Source organism: Pezoporus flaviventris, unplaced genomic scaffold, assembly GCF_033815535.1.
Source record: "Pezoporus flaviventris isolate CSIRO_AGI_PZ_B2104156 unplaced genomic scaffold, CSIRO_AGI_Pfla_v1 ptg000036l, whole genome shotgun sequence".
Classification (NCBI taxonomy): domain Eukaryota; kingdom Metazoa; phylum Chordata; class Aves; order Psittaciformes; family Psittacidae; genus Pezoporus; species Pezoporus flaviventris.
This window is the reverse complement of record NW_026892584.1, coordinates 32,722,208-32,742,992: the sequence shown is the minus strand read 5'-3', so window position 1 is coordinate 32,742,992 and position 20,785 is coordinate 32,722,208. Positions and strand designations below refer to the sequence as shown.

Sequence of the window (20,785 nt, the reverse complement as noted above, 5' to 3'; positions counted from 1 at the left end):
GCAGGGTTTGGCTGGGGCACAGTGTGCAGCTTGCACCCCAGCTCTCCAGCCAGCAAACTTGTGGAACTCCTTGAGCAACAGTGAAGCAGATCTTTAGCTCTGCGAAATCCTGCTGCTCATGCTGTGCAATTTAAAGGCAAAATGCTTCCTGCTAATTATTAACAGTTACTCTGTAGGAACAGACTCATTACGGGGCACTGAACCCTGGCCCGCCGTCCCTTTCAGCACCTGAACAATGCAAGAGGGAGGGGGGGGGGGGGGAGGAAGAAAATGGAGTGCTGGCACCAATTAGTCCTGAGATTAGTCCTGAAAGAGGATTGCAAAATCAAGGCCAAAAAGAGTAGGGAGTGGGTAAAAGGATTTGAAATGAGATTATAGGGCCTAAAAGCGCCTTTCTTTTGTTAGGGAAATAATTCAGCAGTTTTACTCAAGCCAGTGAGACAATCTAGTTCAGTGGCTGAAGTAGGAGATGTATGTCCTGTTCTTTTTAAGGTTTTTAACTAAGTTGATCCCTGGTTGCATTTATTAGTTGCTTCCTGCAAAATCAAAGTGTTTTCAACAAACAAACAAAAACAGAGGAAAGCTACTGCCTTATCAAAAGGCCTGTTGTTTTTCAGGAAACTTATTGGTATTCTTTAAAAGGAGAGCCAAGGAAAGGAGGCAGATTGAGCTCTCTTTCTTACTTTGGGGAAACTTTTTTCCTGGTGGTTACTATGACATTGGCACCGGAGTCACCCTTTCACCACCCATCCTACAGATGAGTTTCAGTGCTGGTTTTTGTTTGTTTGTCTGCTCAGAGATGCAAATCAAGCAGTTCCCACTTCAATTAAAAGCACTGTCTCCTGTCAGTGCTATAGTGGTGTATGTTGTTCTCTTCCTCCTTGACGGAAGTGAACACTAAGCCTTGCTGCCCTGCTGAAGAGACTATGATATACACCTATGTAAATAGTATTCGTGTCTGGGGCTGAAGAGTGGAGTTTGCTTGGAGACAGCAGAAAGAGTGGTCTTCCCCCTCCCTCTGCCTCCAGAAGGAGAATTATGAAAGGGAGAATTACTGAAGAGAATTACAAACATTGTGGCTTAAATAGGAAATGTTTCGGTTTAGTATATTCATGCAAGACTGCAGGAAATTATGACTTTCTTTCTGCCCTTCTGAAGATGGAATGGTTTCTCTTGAGGTGACTTAGAAAGTGTGAGGAATCATGAATGTGTCTATTACCAGTTGGTTTTTCAATAGAACTTGTCAGTGTGAAACACCTATGTAGGCATGCTTGAAAGCCTTGCTTTCAGTTCGCTATGCCCACAAGTTTAGGGGAATTACTCAGCATGAAGAAGGGGTGAGTTCTGCCATGCTCTTGGATTTCCCTTACTGCTGCATTTCACATGAGCCCTTGTTAAACCTGCTTTTATAGGCAAATGCTTAAAGCTGTCTTCAAGTGTGGCACTGAGAGGTTAGCAGGCATCATCTTGCCACCCAGACTGGTGTAGCCTAAGTAATGGGCAAGATTGCATTACATGGGAAATATGCTGTTTGAGAAAAGCGTCTTTTGATAGAGGGGCCCATTTTTTCTCTAGACAAAAACATTAAAGTGGGATATTCTGCATACTGTTCTTGGAGTTGCGTTGTTCTCTTTGGACTTGTTTATAAATAAGTGCTTTAATTCCTGTCCAAAGCACCTGTTAAATGCTAAATTTTCCCCTGTTTTGGTTTTTATTCCATTACACTACTCTAATACAATCTAGTGAATCTGACTTGCTGCTTTCTAGCCTTCAAAAATTTGTTCTACAGTTCCTCCAAGAAAACAAGGAGACACCAAGAGACGAGCTGTCAGCAGTTTCCATGCAAATTGGTGAAGAAACACAAGCTCTCATCATGTCTATGGGACTTGTGTAAATGGCTTTACTAAGGCTTTAGTTGTGAAGTTGTCCCATGCTGAGATGGAAAGGCTTCACAAGACGGTCATAAACTTTCTGAAATAGAATAAAAACAATAACAAAACCCAGAAGGGATTCAGCAGAGGAGTTTATGTGGAGGAGGGGTTGGCAATGACAGAGGAATAGCAAGTCCTCTTAAGAGTAGGACAGAAGAACAGTTTGAAAAGGGTGAAGAGTGCAATGAGATGTCCACAGTTTCTGCTTATGGCATCCAAGTCCTGCTTTACTTCAAGTCATGTTTCTCTATGACCTAGAATTCAGGTGCAGGGTCTTCTAAAAAGGAGTTGTTGGTTGAGCATGTTCCAGTTGAACTGAGAACCCCAGGTGGTATTTGCTGCACCTAGCAGAGGCAGCTATCTGGATGGTTCAGAGCTGCAAATAGCTGGACTTGCTGCTTTCCAATTTACACGTTTACTTTAAGTCCTTTGTATGGTGGCTGGAAAATCCATAGATGTGCTGTGTGTGTCATTGAAAAGAGCGACTTGACTATCAATGAAACCACCAACACGAGAATTAACTGGAGTGGTCTGGCAAAGTTGTTTGTTCCATTTCTTCATCCCCCATGATTTGTCAGAAGTTACATTAACATGTAAAGAAAATATTTCTGCTTAACTGTTTGTAGTAAATAGATGCACTATAAATAAATTTCCTCTTTAATGTTTAAAAGGTTATGTCCTGTTTATTTTATGACTGATTAGTGTCATTGCACTAGAATGAGCATATTTTGAGGTCATCTTGTATTTGAAAATACAGTTTGTTACTTTCTGTGATTTGCTACCTTAGAGGGCTCATACGCTATCTGGGATTGTCAGGGTGTTGGTGTCTCTAAACGCCAGCAAACCATAATTAATTGTTTCCTGTAATCTAACTCATTGATTTTCTGTATTTGAGGTGATCCGAGGAACAGCTTTACTCCTGGGATTAATTATAGAGAGAGAGTGAGAGTGTGTATACACTCATGAACATATTTTTTGCTAGTTAAGACTAATGAGGAGTTTTTGCAGCCGCATGGCTGATACTGGTTCAACTGGAAGGTGGATTACACAGATAAACATGCACATCCTAAGCAGCTCCTTTTGGTGCCCACAAAGATTGTGCTCTTAGTGAATAATCTCCATTTTTGGGGTTGCCCACCAGCAGATGGACCTCCCAGAACATCTTAGTTTGTCAAGGAGAGAGCTTACAGTCCCACTGGTTGTTAAACTAGAGTTGCTCAGTGAGGGGCACAGAGGACTGCTGAATTGTCCTATTTGGTTTTATTCTTTAACTTTCTTGAGTTTTACCAAGAGAGAGTGAATGGCCTAGACACTCTCTCTAGGCTTCTGTGTTTTGGCACAAGATTGTTACCAAACTGCTGTTCAAATGTACCATGCGGAAACAGTAAATGTAGATACTTGCAACTTTTTGTGGCTATTCACATCATAACAATTTTTTCCAACCTTCCCCATGCAAAGTTACAGCAGATAAAGCAGAGATACAGAAGCCAGTATCTCACTGCAAAAGCAATTGCCTGCCCACCTTTGCCTTTTTTCATGCAGCCTTTATTTCTACACCTCTGCTTTCTGTTGTGAATCCCAAAGTGAAAAGCAGAGTGTTTAAGCCCTGTCTTACTGAGTTGCATCCAATTTCTGCACAAACAGCTGAGGAGAAGCCCCAAATAGAAGGAAACTTAGACCAGGGAAGCTGATAATCTGATGAAGTAACAGTGCTGTAAGACAGTTTCTGGAAGAGTAGTCTCCTTGGTAGAGATAAAAACTTAAATCAGTCATGTAAGGAATTGCTAGCTTAAAGGTAGAAGGGTGACTTCTCACTATAAATTATGTGAAGGTCAGCTTTTCCTTACTGAGCTCCTTCATTCATGCAGGTATTACTGTAACTTGAGAGAATTATTAGAATATTATTAAGTACAATATTAGTATTCTCAACAGGCTGAACAGCTTTTCAGAGAGGTAAGGATTATGGCTAAAGATGCACACTGGGTTTTATTTCCCATTGCAGGTAGGAGGTTTACTTTTCTGCTAAGATGAAAGTGGCTAAAGATAATTTAAAAATGAGTCACAATGAAGTCCTCCGAGTATTTGTTTACAGTTAGATTTGCAGAGCATGTGAAATTCATTATTTCATAGCTCTGTTTTGAAAACATTAAGTAGAATATACTGGGGGTTGGGTGCTGTAGTTATTGCTACTGTAAAAGTAACTAGGGTACTCTTTTTATGAAGCCCAGACAAGTACAGATCACACAGAGTTCCCAGCTACAGTTCAGTGGGGCATCTTCATTTTGGCTCTAAAGAGGGAAGAGACTCCTGCAGCATAAATGTCTGTGAGGTCTCATTTCATAGAATCATAGAATCAGAATAGTAAGGGTTGGAAAAGAACATTAAGATCATCTAGTTCCAACCCCCCCTGCCATGGGCTGGGACACCTCACACTAAACCATATCACCCAAGGCTTCGTCCAGCCAGGTCTTGAACACTGCCACGGACGGGCATTCACAACCTCCCTGGGCAACCCATTCCAGTGCCTCACCACCCTAACAGGAAAGAATTTCCTTCTTATATCCAACCTAAACTTCCCCTGTTTAAGTTTTAACCCGTTACCCCTTGTCCTGTCACTACACTCTCTAGTGAAGAGTTCCTCTCCAGCATCCCTATAGGCCCCCTTCAGATACTGGAAGGCTGCTATGAAGTCTCCACGCAGCCTTCTCCAGGCTGAACAGCCCCAACTTTCTCAGCCTGTCTTCATACGGGAGGTGCTCCAGTCCCCTGATCATCCTAATGGCCCTTCTCTGCACTTGTTCCAACAGTTCCATGTCCTTTTCATGTTGAGGACACCAGAACTGCACACAATACTCCAGGTGAGGTCTCACAAGAGCAGAGTAGAGGGGCAGGATCACCTCCTTCGACCTGCTGGTCACGCTCCTTTTGATGCAGCCCAGGATACGGTTGCCTTTCTGGGCTGCAAGCACACACTGAAGCCGGTTCATGTTCATTTTCTCATCAACCAGCACCCCCAAGTCCTTCTCCGCAGGGCTGCTCTGAATCTCTTCTCTGTCTAACCTGTAGCTGTGCCTGGGATTGCTCTGACCCAGGTGTAGGACCTTGCACTTGGCATGGTTAAACTTCATGAGGTTGGCATCAGCCCACCTCACAAGCATGTCAGGGTCCCTCTGGATGGCATTCCTTCCCTCCAGCGTATCAACCGAACCACACAGCTTGGTGTCATTGGCAAACTTGCTGAGGGCGCACTCAATCCCACTGTCCATGTCAGCGACGAAGATGTTAAACAAGACCGGTCCCAACGCCGATCCCTGAGGGACACCACTCGTTACTGGTCTCCAGCTGGACATTGAGCCATTGACTACAACTCTTTGTGTGCTGCCATCCAGCCAGCTCTTTATCCAACAAGTGGTTCATCCATCAAATTGATGTCTCTCCAATTTAGAGACAATGATGTTGTGTGGGACAGTGTCACTTTGCACAAGTCCAGGGAGATGACATCAACTGCTTTGCCCTTGTCCATCAGCTCTGTAGCCCCATCATAGAAGGCCACCAAATTGGTCAGGCAGGATTTCCCCTTAGTGAAGCCATGCTGGCTGTCACCAAGCACCTTGTTGTTTTTCATGTGCCTTAGCATGCCATCCAGGAGAATCTGCTCCAAGATTTTGCCAGGCACAGAGGTGAGACTGACTGGTCTGTAATTCCCTGGGTCATCCATTTTCCCCTTCATGAAAATGGGGGTTATATTTCCCTTTTTCCAGTTGTTGGGAACTTCACCTGACTGCCATGATTTCTCAAATATGATGGACAGCGGCTTCGCAACTTCATTTGCCAGCTCCTTCAGGACCCGTGGATGGATCTCATCAGGACCCATGGACTTGTGCACGTTCAGATTTTTTAGATGGTCTTGAACCCGTTCCTCTCCTACAGTGGGCCCAAGGTCTTCATTCTCACAGTCCCTGTGTCTGCCTTCCAGGACTTGGGTGGTTTGGTCAGAGACTTTGGCAGCGAAGACCGAGGCAAAGAAGTCATTCAGAACCTCAGCCTTCTCCAAATCCTGTGTAGCCAGTTCTCCCGAGAGCTTCCTGAAGGGGCCTGTGTTGTCCCTAATCTGTTTTTTATTTGCTACATACCTATAGAATCCCTTCCTGTTATCTTTAACATCCCTAGCCAAGTTTAATTCTAACTGGGCCTTAGCTTTCCTAACCTGGTCCCTAGCTTCCCGGACAACATCCCTGTCTTCTTCCCAGGCCGCCTGTTCTTGCTTCCCCCTTTTATAAGCCTCTTTTTTCATTTGAATTTTCCTCAGCAGTTCCTTATCCATCCAAGGGGGTCTCCTGGCCCTCCTGCTGCACTTCCTTCTGGTTGGGATGCAACACTCCTGAGCTTGCAGCAGGTGATCCTTGAATATCAACCAAGAGTCTTGGCCCCCCCTCCCCTCTAGGGCTGTATCCCATGGAACCTTCCGAAGCAGGTTCCTGAAGAGGTCAAAGTCTGCTCTCTTGAAGTCCAGGGCAGTGAGCTTGCTGCACGCTCTTCTCACTGTCCTGAGGATCTCAAATTCGAGCATCTCATGATCACTGCATCCAAGGCTGCCCTGGAGAGTCACATTTCCCATGAGCCTTTCCCTGTTGGTGAGCATGAGGTCAAGCATGGCACCTCTCCTTGCCAGCTCCTCTATTACTTGCAGAAGGAAGTTGTCTTCCACACAATCGAGGAACCTCCTGGATTGCTTGTGCCGGGCCGTACCTTTGTTCCAACAGATGTCAGGGTGGTTGAAGTCACCCATGAGAACAAGGGCCTGTGAGCGTGAGGCTTTTCCTATCTGTCTATGGAGTGCTTCATCTGCAGGTTCTTCTTGATCAGGTGGTCTGTAACAGATCCCCACAGTAATGTCTCCCGTAGCTGTTTTCTCTTTAACCGTGAACCACCCCTTGAATTTGAGGCTTTGTTGATTCAAAGACTTCTCTGGAATAAATGAAAAATTCCCATCTTCTGCTGACTGGATGAGGCTGATAAGGTAGAATTCAGTCAAACTCGTGCCATTCACTTTGAATTTACTGTACAGTGGGAGCCGTATTCTGTTTTTCATTTTCTCTGCATCCAACCTGAGGCATTTGGCATCTCTTTAGGAGAAACACTCTATGGCTGTTGTAGGTGCAGCTAATGTGAGTCATTGATGAGGTGTGGGCTGTCAGGGGCCTGGAACTGAGAGGTGGGGCATCAAGGGGTTGGTCCTGGTCTGCCACCATTTACTGACTCTTTTGGAGGTAAGTTGTTATCTCTGCATGTATGTTTTCCTTTATGGTAATGGAAATGGTATTTCTATAGCTCTGTGGGTGGGAGGATTGAGCTAGATGGTATCTGCTCTACAGTGCATCTGAATGCAAAAAAATGCTACATTCTCTTACTTCTTCTGTTACATCTTCAGACCCAGACTGTGAAGTGAAACAGACAGGTGTTAGATGCTGTAGTTTCATGTGTGTGTTGGTCTGTACTTCCCCCCATTCCTAAAATACAGCTCTTGAGTGCTTCAAACCGAGTAATCACAAAAATGTGAATGAGTGAAAACTGACAAATTTTTATACTAAATTTTTTATGCATTAGCAGGTTATTTCTAAAATTGTATCTCTGAGGATGACTTGATACTTACGTGTTGAACTTTCATGTTGGTGATAGAACACCCCAAACTGCCTGTCATTCATCTTGTGAGCACCTTGCACGCTGTGCAGTATGATCCTCAGGCACTGGTCGTTTGGGGCACAAGAGCGTCATCACTGAATGCAGGACTTGTAGTAGATACGCATGAAGAGGTAGAATTGAGATTAAAAAAGCGTACTTTGCAAATATGTGAGTATTTTACTTCTGTTTTATTATTATTTATTGTCGTGTTCTGCTTTTATGTAACTCTCTGACATATGCATCAAACGCTTTAGTGTATGTCTGTGACTGGAAATCTCTGCACACTACTCTGCAGCAGTGCTGAAGAGCCTATAAGCATATTAAACTTACCAGGGAAAAGCACCTTCAGCATCTGGGAGAGGTTAAATGTTCCAGGGGAGAGGCTAAGCATTCAATTGTCCTCTGCTGCTGTAATTCCAGAAGCCAGATTAGTTTTGAATTGTCTGAACCGCATTCATTCAAGATTAATGAGAAAGACCAAATCTGGAAAATTTCAGCTGGTAAGCTCCTTGGCTTTGAGTAAGTGGTGGAGAGGAAGTTCATACTGGCAGCAGCCTGCAGGTCATGCTTAGTTTTGAATTTCCTTAGTACTTAAATCAGTGAAATGGGGAATTGCACCATACTGGATAAACAGGAATTTCAGCAGACAGTGTGAAGCATTTGTGGAGTGGGACACACGCTTAAAGGCCTCCTCTTCCTTCTTCCCATCTGTTTCTGTTTCATTGGAGATCAGATTTGCCCTTTTGTGCATGCGCATTTATAACATTGTGAATGTTAGAGGTACAGTGGTGTATTTAAAATTAACAAGTGGCATATTCTCACTAATGGGTGACAAGCCATTCTAGCAGAGATGTGCATATCACTAATCTCAAGTCCAGTTGACTGACAGGCCATGGTTAGAAATCTGAGTGAGAACCTGACGTAGAAAGTATGTATGAAATCCAGCTAGGTCTACCAGGAAATCTGTTTGAAGTTATGCAGAAATAATAAACGGAGAGTTCAGGACTGGAATAACAGAAGTCAGTTGGATGACCTTGGGCTTTTTAAAAATTGAATCAGTTTCAATTTGGGAGAAATGCTTCTTTTAGTAGAGCTTTACATTATTATGCCTGGGTGGCAACACTGCAGCTTCACTGTGGTGGTCGGCATGGAAGTTCTCTAGAGCCTTGTGTGTGCTGTAGCATTAACTGATTTATATCAAGTTGGAAATGAAGGTGAGCCTAGATATAGGCTCATTTATTTTCTGGAATCTGAAATTAAAGACCGTTTTTTCCCTTCCAGTGCAGTTCTAATCAAGTAAAACAAGAATAGGAAGGAACCTCTTCTTCCCCATCTCTTATTTTGGAGCAAAGTGAAGGCTATAATAAAAAAAAAAACTGGAGTGCTCCATTCCTAATTTTGTGGACTACAAGAGAATCAAACTGCTCCCCATTGGCCAGGTCATCATTTGATGCTGCTGTGGCCCAAAAGAGACCACAGTCCTCTGTGGTCTCAGAAGTCAGTGGCTGTCTGTAAATAAGATGTTCTATTCATCTGGGCTTCAGGGAGCTGACCTGCAGTGCCTGCATGGGCTGGCACAGGGACACTCCGTAGCACATGAGCAAGTTTAGGTAACTCTGAAGTTTCCTCAGCCTGATGACTGCCACTTTTTCATCCAGTGATAGACAGTCTAGGAACAATTTAATAGCAGTTGTGAAATAAGGAGAAACACAGGTGCACTACAGCATGTGAAGTAACCTACAGCGGTTTTCCTTACTTCAGGATAAGGAAAGCAGGAACAAGTATAAACCTGTGCTCTAAGAGGGAGCTCTGTTATTCCTTCTTTAACTACATTAACTTCAAAAGACTATTCCCTCACCTGCTGTGTTGTCACTGAACAGTTTTTTATTCCTCCCAGAGATATGTAGACTGTGTCAGTAAGAATTTATTTCTGGTTTTAACACAAAAGCAGAAAAATGAAACTGAGACCAAAAGGATGAAGTGACTTGCCTGGAGCCACTGTGTGATTCAGTGGTAGAGACAGAATGGAAACTGGAGTCTGATAGCAGGCATCTCTCAGTTCCCAATGGAGACAAATCTTTTTTCTTAATTAGAAGTAACACAGGACAGTTGTCTCACCATGCATTTCCAAATATGTCTGGACTTTTTCCTGTTTCAGTATTCAGCCTGGAATTGTAATGTGTTCACAATAATTGTGTGAATAATTATAATATTTAAACACAGATTAGTAAGAAATCTGGTTTTTTTTCACTATGGCTGACCTTCAAATAGCCATCTCTTTTAAAACAACAACTCTCTGGAAATTATGATGTTTTTATTTGTTTAAAGAACAAATCCACCATTATTGTCCATAAATACATATTCAGCTCTTGACAAAGACCAAAAGTCTGGTTGAAGTGTCTCACCAAGGGGACAGGAAGGCTTCATACATCATGTCAGCAGTGAGAGGGGTCTTTCGAGCACCACAGCAGAGTCATTGATGGGCTGCAAGACACATGACAATGTTTTTCCTGGAATTAAGAATTACTCTTTTAATCCCTAATTCTAGAAATTTGAGCAGCTTTTTAATACTTTTTTTGTTTTCCCCTTTCTCTCCCTCTTTCTGTTTTCTTGCTTAATTACTTGTTTTAAGTGGTGACAGTGGCAGGAGAGTAGAGTGGCTTTGGCTAGCTGGAGAACATAAAGATTTGGCCAACTTTCCACTTCATCCTTCAAAAAGTAACGTTAAGTTTTATATTCAGACATTTTGCTCATGAATAGTTTCCCTGAGCAACTTTTCCTTTTGTCTTTAATGAAAATTTAGATGTAATCCCTCTGGCAGCCATGTCATATAGAAAACTCATTTAGAGTGCACAAGAGATCAAAATTTTATTGTTCACTCAAAACTGTGTTAGGCACCCTAGAGAAACCAGGAAAGGCTCCATCTAGGAGCTTAAAGTCTCAATCCCACATGTTGCAGTAAGGGAGAGATACCGAGAGACAATAAAAGGGGGAATTGCCAAGGAAAGAGAAGCATTACCAGAATATTAGATCAGCCTTCATAAATTAAAAATTAGTATTATGAATTCATAAATCTCTTCAAGAATAATGTTTTGTCAGTTATGGAAAATTTGAGAAGATGGGATAATGGGTTTATATATTTAAAATCTCTAAAGTAATCAGTTTTCATTAAAATCAGGGAATACCTTAGCATGCACCTTCCAGATACTTTTTAATGTATTGTCATTAGCCCAGGTTAGAGGAGGCTTTTTGCCTTTGATTGCAGAGGAAGCTTGTTTGCCTGTTGCTAGGTGATTGCTAATTGTGATATTAACTGCCAGCAAGCTGCTGGCAGGGATTATACATTTTCTTTTCCTTGTTAACAGAACACATGTGTTAGAGGTGCGGTGTTACCTGAATGCTTCTGTACTGCTCAAAATTTATAATGGGAGTGATAAATTCTTTAATACAACTATGGTTATGTACCCTGTGTAGAGCATGAGCCCCTCTTTGCAGTGCAGTAGTCTTGTTAGCCCCCATCCAGTAATGGCATTAAAGTTGAATGTAGAAAACAGAACTGATAGGGCAGCAGAAGGATCTGAGCTCTCCGGTGCAAACAGTGGAGAGCTGTCAAGTGTTAGAGGAGCCTTCAACCAGAATGAGATGCTGTCTGTCCCATGTTCACTCTGCAAGCTCGTGGCAGTGTGGTTTGGACTGAGTGATCTCCTCCCATGCCATCCGACAGCTGCTCCACAGACCACATTTGTGCAGTGTGGGGGGCAAGGAGGATACTCATTGCTGCAGTCATGAATATTTCTCATGCCTTACACAAGGTAGCTGCTGTAAGGAAGTCCATCTTCCAGCATCAAGGGATGCTGTATTCCCACACAATTATACTTCAGCTTTTTTTTTTTCTCAGTTACCAACTAATCCTAAAATAACTTCTCAAGGAATGCTAAAAATTATGCTCTTCCAGCTTAGTTGGACATCTGTTTAAATACATTATAGTAGCAATCTGTGTCCACCTTTCTTTGGGAGCTCAAAGTATTTGTCAAGAGTATCATTCTCTGCTGCCACTAGATAGAGGCTTTCATGGGCACAAGCCAGATAAAGGCACCTACAGCTATTGTTATCTCAGCAAGTTGAACATAAGAATAATTGTGATTTATCTGCTTTTCAGAAACTTTTGGAGGTGGGTTTCTATGCCTGCCAAGATGCTCCATTGGCTACCCTTTAACAAAATGGTTTGTTGTTTCTAGGCTTGGTGTCCTTGACATTTCTGTCAGTTCACTATTTGTCAGATGTGGATGGTTGGTAACGGAGTACCTACAGTGTGAGTACATCGATGCCTTCGTTTCTTCACCTGGCAGCTGCAGCTTCTGCTCCCAGGAATTTTCAGCTGTATTGCTGTCCTGGTTACTGCTGCTGATCCCAGGGCAAAAGGTGGTGCTCTCCCATCTACTCATTGTGCATAACTGGAAACTTACTGCACTTTTTGGAAGGGGAAAGTTGTATTTCTTCCTACCACACCTTTTTGCAAAATCATGGATGCTGAGCTGGATGTAGAGGCGCTTCGGTCAACAATCTTTGCTTGTCCTCATCATTTTTGCCAATAGTAAGGTCTGGAGAGGGGATGCTCTGTATCACTGCAACCTGTTTGCTTACTTTGTTGTGTTGTGTATATTGTGTGCATCAGCTTGTTAGCTTACAGCTGGCACCAGTCATCTTTCTACCCCTTACTAAGGTGTCCTGGTCTGTACTGCAAGCTTTTCTGAGAGCAACAGTGTGTCTTGATGCCAGTTATGCCTCAGCAGCTGAGCTCAAGTCACTTGGCCTTGGTGGGCCTAGGTGTATGTAGACCACCTTCCCTGCCTCCCTGCTGAGCTTTCCTTCTTTGGGCTAATAGCTCTCAGCTTCAGAGGAGAACTGGGGGGTAAGAGGGGTTTTTGTTTCCCCACCCTCTGTCTGTGTCTTCCTGCTTTACCATTACCCTCTGGACATACTTGATAAAACCTGTCCTTTGTGTTTTCATTATCCCTTGATTGCGGCATGTAGTCCCACACAACTGAATTTGTTTTGAATTTTTAGTTGTTTTGTTTTTTTAAATCTGTTAATGAGGCCTCTCTGACAGAGAGGCCTATGAGAGTTTTTGGCATAGTTGCGAAATACTGTAACTGTGAGAGAGAATTCCTACCCTGTCTTTATTTTAGTGCTTGGCTTTAAGAACTGCAGTCTCCTTGCTCTGATGTGGATTCCAGAAGACAAAGAATTTTTATTTCCTTTTTTAAGTCTCTTGAAGTCCATGCACTTTTTCAAGATCTGTGTAAATGTGTGACGTACATTTTGATGGAAATGCGTAATTGGGGGAGCTCACACATTACTGGTTCTGTATGCCCTGGGAGCTCCTGGTTGGGCTGGCTGGCTGCCATGAAACCTCACTGGCTGGCCAGCCAACCTTCCCATTGGCTTGTTTTCCAGCACAAATGGTGTCGAAATCAGCACATTCCCATGGAGTATTTTAGATTTCAGCAAAGCAATATTTTCCTGTGGAGAAGCCTTCTCTGAGGAAGATCCCTGCTAGCCCTCAGTCAGGCAGCTTCCCATGCCCAGTGGCACAATGAAGTTTCCTACTGGTTGCATCATCAGAGGACAAACAGTTTGTCACTTGCCTTGAGCAGAAATCGAGTCCCGCTTGTCCTTACAAACTGATAGCTAATCCCCAGGAAAGGTTGGGTTTGATCAGGGGTAGCTCCTAGTTCCAGGTATGTCATTTCACATGAGCAGACGCTCATGGGTTAAAACAGTGTTAGTGGTTTTCAGCAAGCATGTGAATACTTCATTTGCTCCCTGCAGTGATGCACAAGTGCTGCAGTGACAATGACTGTGCTTCAGAAGGAGGTGCATCTTGCACTGGAGGGACTGGACACAAACATGCACCTTCAGATACTGTGTTATGCATTTGCTACTGAATACTTTTGCAGCCTGGATATCCCTTTGGCTGAGGGTATGCTTGAAAAGATAGTATTTTCTGCAAATCGAAGTAATGGTCATTGTCAGGTAGGTGTTGGTGTTTCACATCTCATCGATAAACTATACTGATTCATGTTCTTCCAAGATTATTTGTTTGAAATCTCAGCTCTTTATGATTGATGCAGGTCCACCTCATGCCTGACCCTCACCTAGTGCTCTGTGCTCAACTGCTGCTAGGAGTTAAGTCAGCCCAAACCTGAGTATAACAAAATTGCATTAGGCCACATGTTTCTTCGCACTGATGTAAGAGTTCAAACTAGTTACTGCTTTTCTTCCACTAGGTGTGTGGGGATTTAGTCAAGATTAAATATTACTTTAGTCAGTGTGTTTAGTTGATAGGTTTTGGGGAAAACTCTGCCATCTATAATGCTAATCGTATAAATACTAATCTTATGGCATGTATTGATATTACAAAAGAAAATTCTAAAACCAGATTTGCATTTTTATTTTGCCTAAATATGGAATATGCTCCTACTTCTGTAGGAGAGCCAGTCACTCTTCCGAGTAGCTTACAGACTACACTGAAGAAACAATTTGTTTGGAAAAATGCCTGGGAAGGACCAGAGTTTTTTTGTTGTAGAGGATCTTTAGAAGAATGAACTTCTTCAGATGGTTTCTTAATCTGGAACAGGAAGGAAGCAGCTTTTGAGCACTTTGAGAGGTAGTGAAACTCTATCATTTCTCAACTTGAAACATGTTTTAATAACTAATATGCTCTGAGACTTCTTGTGCAAAAGTTTGTGAGCAGAAAGAGAATTCATCCAACACAGATCAGGCATAGCTAAACTTTATCAAAGCCCTGGAGTTCTGCAAACACAGAAGTTTGTTGTTTGAAGGGCTTGACCAGTCACTGTGGTACACTATTTACATGCTTGAATTCTTCAGCTTCCTTCCTTGGGAAGGCACAGTTGATTTTCTCAGTTCATGTGGGTTTGTGCTGAATCAGATGGAGTTTTTATGAGAGCCTTGGGCCTTTTCTGAAGTTGGAAAATAAGATAAATTACTATGGCTTTGTTTCTCTAGCGGAGACATTTTGTCTATTCAAATATATAGGCTTTTCTCTCCCCTTTCTTTAACCCTCTTTCACCCACAAACAGGCATACAGAAGCCTGGGAGTAGTTTTTTTCTATGTCTGAATTTCAGAATATTACTATTTTTTTTTTCCCTTGGGCTTTTGGAAAGCATATAGTTGCCATACTGTGATTTCTGGGGCATATTTGTACAGCATGAAGATTATTCTATGGCTTTCCACTTGTAGCGTGATGTGTCCTGTCCCAGAGATTATCCTGAGCTCCAGTGCTCTATAAAACCTTGAGCCTGTCCTACAGGAGTGTGAATGCCCTCAACAGCTCTTGACCTTCATGTGAGTTGAGGAGCTACACTTGAAGAGCTGGTGCTTACTATAAGGAATGCAAACAATTGGTTACATTAAGCCCTATGAAGTGAGCGTGCATGTTCAGATGAGTGCCCCAGTGCACTCCAGCACTCCAGAACGCAGACCTACTTAACTACTTCTTGGTCATTTTGCACACTCGCTGTCTCTCAACTCCCCTTTTTGTTCAGGAGTACTGAAGGCTTTTATTACTCACGTAATTGCTTTGTATCCTTTTACAGTCTGTATTTTAACACAGGGAAGTTTTCGTATATTAGCATGACAGTCTGTGCAGAATAATTGTGAAAGCAGTGTGTTTTTTATGTATAGCATTCTATCAGAACTTTGCTAATGCTGTCAATGTATTAGAAAACATCCGTTTTACATTTCATTGCATTTTGTATAGTGGTAGTCAACTCAAGTGGAGACAAAAGTAACTGAACAGAAATGGCGTGTGGGGCTTGCCTCACAGTTTCCATCCAGAGAGGAAGGTGGATTACCTTAAAAAGGCAGGGTGCCTTACAGCAATCTTATCAAAGGATATTTAGTGCTGTCGTGGTTTAAACCCAGTCAGGTAACTCGTTCACTCACTCCCCCCCTTCTTTCCCTCCCCCTACTCCCGGAGGGACGGAGAGGAGAATCGAAAAGAATGCAACTCCCATAGGTTGAGATAAGAACAGTTTAGTAACTAAGGTATAACACAAATCACTGCTGCTACCGCCAATAATAACAATGATAAAGGAAATAACAAGGGAAGAGAATACAACACCTCACCACCAGCCAACCGATACCTCTGCCCCCCAGCCCGACCAAGCTCTGACCGATGCCTCCTCCAACCCTGCAGACTCCCAGCCCTTCTGGCTAACTCCCAGTTACATCCTGGGCATGACGTGCTGTGGTATGGAATACCTCTTTGGTCAGTTTGGGTTAGGTGTCCTGTCTCTGCTTCCTCCTGGCTTCCCCTCCTCCCTGGCAGAGCATGAGGCTCACAAAGTCCTTGGCCAAACCAAAACATCGCTATCAGCGCTGTTCCCAGGCCGAAAGTCAAAACACAGCACTGCACCAGCTACCAAGAAGGAGAAAAATGACTGCTACTGCTGAACCCAGGACAAGTCCCTTGCTTTTAATTTGTGCTTGAATTTGGGCATAAGACAGTTATTTATATACCGATAACATAGTTTCATGATGCAAATGTCAATAAAAGCTCAGTATATTGAAATACCTGTTACTGTCTTCAAGATATAGAGGATTTTAAAACCTGTTTCATAACCACAGGCAGGACCCCCTGGCAGTCTGTCTCTTCCACTTGCCTTGACCAACACTGCAACAGATCTTTCCATGTTTTCAGTTACTTCCTCTAGGTGCTGTGCTCTTTAAAAGACTTGCTGTGCCTGAGTCCTGTGATGTGATCAGTGAACTCCTAGCGGTACTGCCTCTCCCACAGAGGACTCCGCACCCGATAGGAGCAGGGGTGTCCATGCTCTTGCTCTGGGCAGCACTGCCTGTGGAATGCCCTGGGAGGGCGAGCTGTACTGTGGTGGAGAGATGGGCACACCTGGCCAACAGTTGCTGTTAAGAAAAGAGTGAAGTTTCCTTCTGCATGTGGGGAGTTTGGCCCTTCTGCCAACAAGACAGGGCTGTGGCAGAAGAGCTGTTTTGGTGTGGTCGTAAGGGTGCAGCCATGCTCCCATGCCCTTACAGGAGAGGTGGGGTGCGGGCAGCCATGAGGCAGTTCCTTACAGCCTCCTGTCTTCTCTGACTCCCTGACACTGCAGAGGTTATTGCAGTGGAGGATCCACAGTCCTACTGCTCACAGCACCATGGGGCTGCTCTGAGGCAACAAAGGAAACAAGGTTTAGAGGTTCATACCGATGTTCCCTCCTCTTCCCTTTCCCACGTTTAAATCTGTTCTTCACCTTCAGCTGTGCTTGTCACGGAAGAGATCTCTCAGAGGCCTTTGCGTTCGGGCAGCCTCTGTGTGAGCAGGAGGCAAAGCAGAAGAGGGATGTGGTGGTGTCCTGAGTGCAGGGCAGAGTGCTCTTGTGGAAGCATGGAAACCACCTGGTGTCTGGCCAGGGCTTTTCTGGTTTGATGTGTTAGCTGGGGCAGTGTGTTGTTATGGATGAGTAAAAGACCGAGAGATTTGGGTTTTTAGCAGATGGCTTTGGTAAAAGACATCTATTTTGCTGTACTGAGAATTCAGGAAATGTTCTTGACATTGACTTGGTTTTGTGTATTAGGGGTTTTTTATTTATTCCAAAATGCTTTTTTCTCTCTTCCTCTAAGAGAGTGTGGGTGTGTGCTTTGCTAAGGAGGTTCTTCCTTGCACAGAGAATGTAAATCTTGAATTGAATTAACCTATTTTTAACATGAAATTTTAGAATCTTGCTTGAAGGCAAAAATGCCATGATGTTACATTAGCTTTAAAAACAGAACAGAATTGAATCAAACCTGTAATTGTTTAATGTAAATGAGATTTTCTTGACACTTTATTTCTTCTTACTTTCAGCACATCAGGTCCGCCCATTTGGCCAGGAAGCACCTTTTTCAAGAGAAATGGAGCCCTTCTACAAGGTAGGTGATGGATATTACATCCTGAAGTAACCGTTCTACTTAAAAAATGCCTCTTGCAAATTGCACAGCTTTTGTAATATTCACTGGGTAATAAGTAACCAAATGTTTTTTTGTTTCCTTTAACCTGTCTCCTTTATTGCGCATCTGGTGCCTTGAAAATGATGATTTACTACATACAGTGAGTGTAGTCTATGAAAGTTGCTGCTTTTCTGTCTTTCCTCGGATTATTAATTTGCTTGGTGTAAAATATGGCAAAGGGTGGTTTGGGTTTTTTTCTCCTTTGTGTGGATAAAGAGTGTCCAGAAGGAAATGTTCCGGGAACATTTAGCTCTCTGGATGAAGCAAGGTTGATTTTTGAGAGATCCCTTCTTTTACTACTTAACTGGGTTGGTAGCAAAATGTACCCAGAGGTAGGTAGCAGTTCTATATTGGGGAAAACAGTGGCAAAGTATTTGTCTCAAGAAACCTACCATATTTAATAGTGCTTATATTCACGGAGGAATGTTAAATATTTTTTAGTTTCGATAAGTAAAAATTTTCGTTCTATCTTACTAGACTTTTAAAAATCATTATTCACTGCTAAGTGTGTTTATATTTCTGCCATTGATTACACAGAACTACCATTGCTGTTAATGGAAATGTCTTGGGAACACAGAAGGCTTTTTCCCCAGACTGCGTGTGTTTGTGGTGCAAAAGTAACTTACAGTGTTTAGGATGGTTTTATGGTCTTTGCAAGTATTTGTCTGTGAACTGTCTCAGTTTTGTGTTCATTCTTACGGTGCCAAGAGTTTTCTGTGCTGCTTTCTGGCAGAAGATGCTGTACAATGTTCTGCAGAACATTTATCCAAATCACCTTTGGAGCCTTACTGACAACTGGGCTCACAAGCAAATAATTGGCAGGCAGTACTGCTCACCTTCCACACACCAAAGTAATCCAGTATCTGTAGTTTACCTGGGAATATTTTTCAACTGATTCCTTGCATATAAGAGTATGCATTATTATATTATCTAATATCTAAGCTGACATTTGTTCAAACAAATATTTAATATATTAAAGCTTTTGGATTCTTTCTTACCAATAGGAGATGGATAGACTACTGCTATGCAGCTTTTGGATTTAGTCTTGATAGATCTGCTACCTTTGCAGTCCTTCCTAATGGAAAGAACTAGAGGCGGTTTGTTGGGTTTTGTTTGGGTTTTGGGTTTTGTTCGGGTTTCAGGTTTTGGGATGGGTTTTTGTGTTTTTTTGTTTATTTTCAGTTGTTCAATTCTGGTTTTAAATGTATACCTGCACATACACAGTTTTTGTAATTTGAGTTCATAAAATGTAAACTACTCTGTTAAGCCTGTATGGTACAAATGTTCTGCCTCTTACGATTCAAGATATCCAGGAATTAATGGCAACTATTTTGTAGTCCTTCCTATCTCAGTTGTTGCTTACAGCAGTCTACCAGTAAGGAAGAGTTCACTGTTCTCTACACTCTTCTTCTCTGCTCTTCTCACCTTTCAAAGTGGGGAAAAAAACGTGAAAGCCCAAAACATTTCAACGTTGAAAGAAATAGAGAAATTACTGCATTTTCAAGCAACTAACAAAGCCTAACAGAACTTTAACTGAGTTGGCATTCTGCGTTGCCATTTCAAGTGGAAAATGCAGCCAATTTGAACTCCAATATGCATGATACTGCTGAGGTTGGAACGATGAGAAATTTTGAAGAAAAACCTTGTCGACATCTTTTAACACTTCCTGTTTTTAATTTTAAAACAAGAAAATAACTCAGCACGCCTTTATTTCTGTCTTTCTGTCTTTCACTTTTCCCTACAATGAGCTTTCTCACGTACATGATTCAGCAGGTTGCAAGGAAATCATGCATCCACCTCTTTGCTGCTTCTGATTGTCTTTTTCCAGAAGACCTGTGTAGAGGAGTGGTAGCAGGGGCACAGAGGTGTCAGATGAGGGGGTGCAGAGGTTTGCTGAGTCCTATCATACACGACCATCTTGAGTCTCTTTTTCCAGTGCTTATATCCATCTTAATGCAAACAGGAGAATGAAAAATTTATTTAATTATTGGTTTCAAGTTATAGTACTGCATTTTAATAGGCAAAAGTTTGGGATTTTAGGTAATTTTTACTTGATAAATCATATTTTGCTACATTTGTATATTTGAAAAGAATGTCCAGTGCATGTTATGGAAAATAATACAGAATAATTCTGAAATTTTAGTAAATGTGATATTTATGTGCACTTGTCACACCTCATTTCTTCTGAGTTGTTAAGGAAAATGCTCTTTCCTGATCTGGGGAATGAAGAGAAAAAAAAAATTGCAATGTACGTAGTACTTTTTTTAGCCAAGAAAGACTTTTAGTCGCTCCTGGTTTCCATTCATTTTATACCTGAACTATTTGGCAAAGTAATCTTAACCGTTGTAAAGCATTTAACGTATTTCTCCAGAGAAGGTGCCTGAGAAACCAGTTAGCTGTGTACCTCAAAACAGCAAAGGAAGAGAAAGCAGAGCTAAAATTAATTTGAACTATTCTGTGTCCTTAATGTTTTTGACATGAGCAGTATTAATTCTCTATTCCTTTCTGGCTGTCTTTGCTTTATGTGTATATGCTGTTTTCTTTTTGCCTATGGTTTTATTAGATACAAGATGGCTACCTCCATTTGTTTACTGACGATCATAGTACTGTTGGTTTCAGCATTAGCTCTCTAATGAAAACAAGTGAACAGTAAATTTACTTTTGATGTTAAGTCACCTTTTCTGGTGCTTTTTGAAGTGTTGAGCTCCTAGTAAGTGAAGATTGCTCCTTATATCCTTGTGCTCTTTGTCTTCTTACGAAATCCCATGCAGAGCTTAATATAGGTAGGACCTTCAGACCTTATCAGATTCTGGTGCATTCTCTCAGAACTTACTTGTACATCCATGGAGGTTGCTACATTCTAGCCTTCAGGATTCCCAAACGTCATGTTAAGGGAAGGTTCTACCCCAGTAAGAGGGGATTTTACCCTAGTAAGGGGGGAATTTTACCCCCTTACCCATATGTTTGAAGCGTCTATTAATGTTCTGGGAAAGGTGAGACCCTTGAGCCTGATCAGCCTGTCGGAGCCCTGTGCAGGGGCTACATTGGGCAGCATAGTATATCCAAGGGTGATTCAGCTATCCTATTCAGGGATTCACTGTAACAGATTCACTCACCGAGTTAATTTTCTGAGTTTCTG

General features: G+C 42.3%; 1 protein-coding gene across 9 annotated transcripts in view; it reads left to right on the top strand.

The window, feature by feature from the left end:
* Nucleotides 1-20,785, top strand: part of FOXN3 (forkhead box N3) — a 217,177-nt gene that overhangs the window by 119,303 nt on the left and 77,089 nt on the right. For all 9 annotated transcript variants that reach the window (XM_061463819.1, XM_061463820.1, XM_061463826.1 and 6 more), the window contains exon 4: nt 17,504-17,568. In XM_061463819.1, the coding sequence (XP_061319803.1) occupies nt 17,504-17,568 (65 nt within the window). The remainder of the gene's footprint in view (nt 1-17,503; nt 17,569-20,785) is intronic.